Source organism: Bidens hawaiensis, unplaced genomic scaffold (genome assembly GCF_021521415.1).
Source record: "Bidens hawaiensis isolate Kalapana, Puna unplaced genomic scaffold, B.hawaiensis_p1.1 tig00008946_1, whole genome shotgun sequence".
Lineage (NCBI taxonomy): Eukaryota > Viridiplantae > Streptophyta > Magnoliopsida > Asterales > Asteraceae > Bidens > Bidens hawaiensis.
This window is the reverse complement of record NW_027491650.1, coordinates 164,213-168,852: the sequence shown is the minus strand read 5'-3', so window position 1 is coordinate 168,852 and position 4,640 is coordinate 164,213. Positions and strand designations below refer to the sequence as shown.

At 34.1% G+C, this 4,640-nt stretch overlaps 1 protein-coding gene across 1 annotated transcript; it reads left to right on the top strand.

The window, feature by feature from the left end:
- The first annotated feature begins 894 nt into the window (after positions 1 to 894).
- On the top strand, positions 895 to 4,140 carry LOC143530441 (BTB/POZ domain-containing protein POB1-like). The gene is made up of 5 exons (XM_077025980.1): positions 895 to 907; positions 2,618 to 2,682; positions 2,770 to 2,833; positions 2,915 to 3,194; positions 3,273 to 4,140. Exons 1-5 carry the CDS (start codon positions 895 to 897, stop codon positions 4,138 to 4,140), a joined length of 1,290 nt encoding a protein of 429 aa, XP_076882095.1.
- The last annotated feature ends 500 nt before the right edge of the window (positions 4,141 to 4,640 follow it).

The window sequence follows — 4,640 nt, the reverse complement described above, 5'->3', positions numbered from 1 at the left end:
CAACACTCAATCTCGCCCTCGATTACTAAATGAGCTGTAGCTGAGACCCGGGCTCGGCTACTTTCGAGATTCTTTTTTTCTTTATTGATCCGAGCTCAAGTAACTCGATAACTAAGAGCATATTTTTGCCAAAACGGTCGTCCGAGTGTCTGACCCCTATCTGAATGACTTTTAGACTTTGTAATATTATTTTCTCATCCTAAAAATGTCACTATTTTGTTAAGATCTACACCACTATTCTTTAGAATTATAGCAAACATCAATTATCTCCGCTCCAATTGAACACAAATATAATTAGGTTTAGCTAGGGGTGGCAAATATGACCCATGGGTTGTAATAAAATGTATATGATGGGTTAGAATGAGTCAAACTAAAAAAAAAAGAAAATGATTGAAACGGGTCAAAACGGGTTGATATTTCTTGAGTTTTTTTTAATGGTAAGAGAAAACGGAGGAAACTTTTTAGTTTTTTTACCTTTTTAGTTTTTGATTTATATTTCGAGCTATGATTTTTAATTATTTTTTTTGAATATTTTAGTGAGTGGTTTTTGAAATCTCAACGTATTTTAAACCATTTCAAAAACCCCTCACTAAAATATTCAAAAAAAATAAAAATAAAAAATCATAGCTCGAAATATAAATCAAAAAGTAAAAAAACTATCAAAAACCCCTCACTAAAATATTCAAAAAAAAAAATTAAAAAATCATAGCTCGAAATATAAATCAAAAACTAAAAAAGTAAAAAAACTAAAAAGTTCCCTTCATTTTTCTCGTTCCATTAAAAAAAACTCAAATGTCAACCCGTTTTGACCCGTTTCAATCATTTTCTTTTTTTAGATTGACCAATTCTGACCCATTATATACATTTTATTAGACTATGTGTTACCATCACGCCATGGGTTTGGATGGTGAGCCACATCAGCAAACTGCGCCCTACACCACCATTACACACCGGGCGCGGAAACGGCGTGGGGCAGCGCCCTGGAAACTGGCCACGGCGTGAGGGGCTGAAGAAGTTAAATGGGGTGGGCGATCTTTGGGGGTTTCTAGTTTCTACGATGCCATGTGGTTGGAGGTGACCAGAGCCGGAAAAAACGAGCTAGAGAGAGATGGAGGACGGGTGAAGACGTTGATGAAGTGGGTGGCCGGAAAATATATGTGTATGTATATCTAGAGAGAGATGAAGGATGATGAAGATTGAGAAATGCATATTTTACAGTTTCTTTTTTGTGGTTGTGAATGAAAACTTGTTAGATAAAAAGAAAACTAATATTATAGAAATATTATTTTATATTTTAGCATACTTGATAGATAAAAAACATAATGTTATCAATCTAGAACTTAATCTTAAATTTAATTTTTTAACTCTATTTTAGTTTTATTTTCCTTTTATGTAAAAACGGATGAAACTTTAATCTTCTAGATTATAAGCATATTTAATAATAAGTTTATTTATATTTTATAATACATAATCTAACATAAATAATTATTACATAATAACTATCTTACTAATATATTAAAGCAAGATGATTCTCTCCACATATTCTTATTCTAGTCTATCCACATAGGATTCCATGTAATCACATTTTCATATCAATAATTTCCACATATTCATAATTATTTTTAATCCACTAAATTAAAATAAGCATTCCAATTTAATTCAATTGATTCTGCAATTAAATCTATTTATTCAAATTAATGCAATTAACTCCATGATTAAGTCTATTTATTCCAATTAATAACCACCTTGTCAATTATTTAATTTACTCTTAAGGAAAGAAGAAGGGCCGGTGAATGGTGATCAAACCAAATGTTCTATAAGTTTTATTTATTTATTTATTTATTAAGAAATGACATGAAAAATGCTATTAAAATATAGCTATCTCTGAAAATTATTTACAAAAAAACACTATAAAAGAAAAAAGAAAAAAAACGTTCTTTAGAACAATTAGGAACATTTAAAAAAATTAAATAAATCTGTTTAAAAAGAGATTTTCGAAAACTTAATGTGATACAGTTTAAAGTTGGTGTGTATTTGTAAACTTAGTTTTCAATTAATATTACAAAATATTTTACTAATATGTGTTTTTTATTTTTTTTCAGGTCTAATGGTTCATTTATGTTATATTATTTCTTATTCATTGCATTGTTTATTTATAAAGTATTTTCTTTTTATATTATAGATATAGTTTATCATCTTTTGTAGCATCTGAGGGTAAAAAAATTATGTCAAATATTTGTGTTGACTGAATGCGTAGTTTATATTTTATATTGTTTATTGATATGTTTTCCACCCGCGTATAACACGGGCTATTATCCTAGTCTAATCACTAAGCCCCAGCAAAGCTCGTCCCATTACACACCTTCTGTGCATTTGTGGGTGAGAAAAAAGTGTGCCTACGTGTCGCTTATGTGGCAACACTTTTTTCTTACTCGAGCCCCCAACATAGCCTTACAACTCGTTCAACCCATGGGTCACATTGCCACCCCTAGGTTTAGGGTTGACTCTATAACTAAACAGTTTGTTGTTGTTCTTGTTCTAACAAGTTTTAGTTTTTTTAAAAGTTAATCAAAATATTGTTGTTTATATGCTCTGGATTGTTTGTTCAAATATACAGTTAGAGATGTTGCCTTTTTTGTTAGCTCTCCGGTTTTAGCTGCAAGAAGTCCATTTTTCCGCAAGGTGGTTGATTGATTTCTCAATGTTAAAATGGACTCTGAATTTTTTCTTTATTCATTATGTTAAGTCATCCGTTGGTTCTTCACGCAGCTCTTTTCAAATGGGATGAGAGAGTCAGCACAACGCTATGTACCCTTGCAAATCAATGCTTCAGGTTTGTAGTACTAAGGTTTTACGTTATGCTATTATGCATTTGTAACTTAATAGTTTTATAAATGTGTATGTTTTTGAACAGAGGAAGCTGCCTTCACGGAACTACTGAAGTTTATGTATAGCAAAAAATTGACGGTTACAACCGCTCCTGAGGTGCTTGATGTGCTAATAGCTGCTGACAAGTTTGAAGTTGCTTCTTGCATAAGACATTGCAGCCGCTTATTAAGAACTTTGCCGATGACACCCGAATCTGTACGAGTTTATCTTGATCTTCCTTCCACTATCTTAACAGCCAAAGCATTTCAGCCACTAACTGTTGCGGCCAAGCAGTTCTATGCTGTCCATTCCAAAGACATAACCGAGTAACTCGGCTTCCTCAAAGCTAAATCCAAAATATTTATTTATTAGTGAATAATCTGATATTTTCTTAACAATGGCAGGTTTAATGATGCGATTCTTGGATTGCCACTTGCTGCTGTCGAGGAAATTATAGCTAGTGATGACCTCCGCGTGTTCTCAGAAGACATGGTTTACCGTTTTGTCCTCAAGTGGGCCAAGGCCCACTACCCTAACGAAAAGGAGCATCGTGAAATCATCGCAACTCGTCTTGCAAAGTTTATTCGTTACCCTCTCATGACGCGTAGAAAGATTACACAAGTCCTCAGTTGCCAGGAGTTCGACCCTGAATTTGCTAAAAAGGTAGTAAATGAAGCACTCTCTTTCAAAGCTGAGATCCCAAACACGCAGCATAGATGCACCAGGCACCAAAACTCCATTATAAATCGTTGGTTTGTGGAGCGGGTGTACCAAAGCCTGCCCATTAAGATGGTTGAATTTGAACACCCAAGTCCACGTCGTGTGGTGTACTTTGATTTGACACGTGATGTGTGTGCACGCTTATTTCCATCGGGGGGTGTTGGTTCTGAATTGTTTAACTTGGGCACACGCGATCATCAATGGTTTCTCTTAACGGCCCGATGTGCTAACGCAGAAAGTTTCGGGTTTCATATATGTATGGATCAAGGGGACAAAGAGTTGGTTCCTTTTGCATTTAACTATGAATTTGCAGCAAGGTGTAAGGGCAGTAGCGAGTTTGTTAGTGTTTACGGAGGATGTTATACATTTAAGCATAAAAAGGGAATTGGGACCCGAAATTTGTTTGGAGTTCCGTGGACTGAGTTTATTGGAGACGTTAGCGATTTTTTCGTTGATGGTGTTCTTCATCTCAGGGCTGAGGTTAGTGAGTTTAGCACGACTATTAATCGTTGTGAGAAACTAACGATAAGTAATCTTTTCGGTGCCATGTAATTTAAGGTTGAACATGATTGTTAAGAGATTAAATCTTGGATGGATTTGTGATAATGTGTTTTATGGTTTTAGTTATAGTAAATTAGTTATGGCTTATTTTGCACATTGTTATTCTATTAAAGTAGAATGTTTATGCATGGACTGATTAGTGTTTGTTTGTACAGTGATTATCTGCTGTTGGATCATGTGTGTTTTTTTCCTGTAAAATGTTAGCATTTTGATTGCGTTTTACCTCCTTGGTTTTTATGTGAGAATGGTCATGTATAAGGTAAATAGCTTCACCGAAACCCGACATGAACCCGACCCGAAAAATATAGGTTTTGGGTTGGCTAACACGACCCGTTTTCTTAAACAGATCAACCCGAACCCAACACGTTTAAAAAACAGGTCAACCCGAACCCAACCCGTTAAAAAGTGGGTTGAGCTGTTAACCCGTTTAACAATTTTAGAGAAGTTAATATTTTAATTTTAGAGATAAGAAGTTTTGAATTTTAAATTAA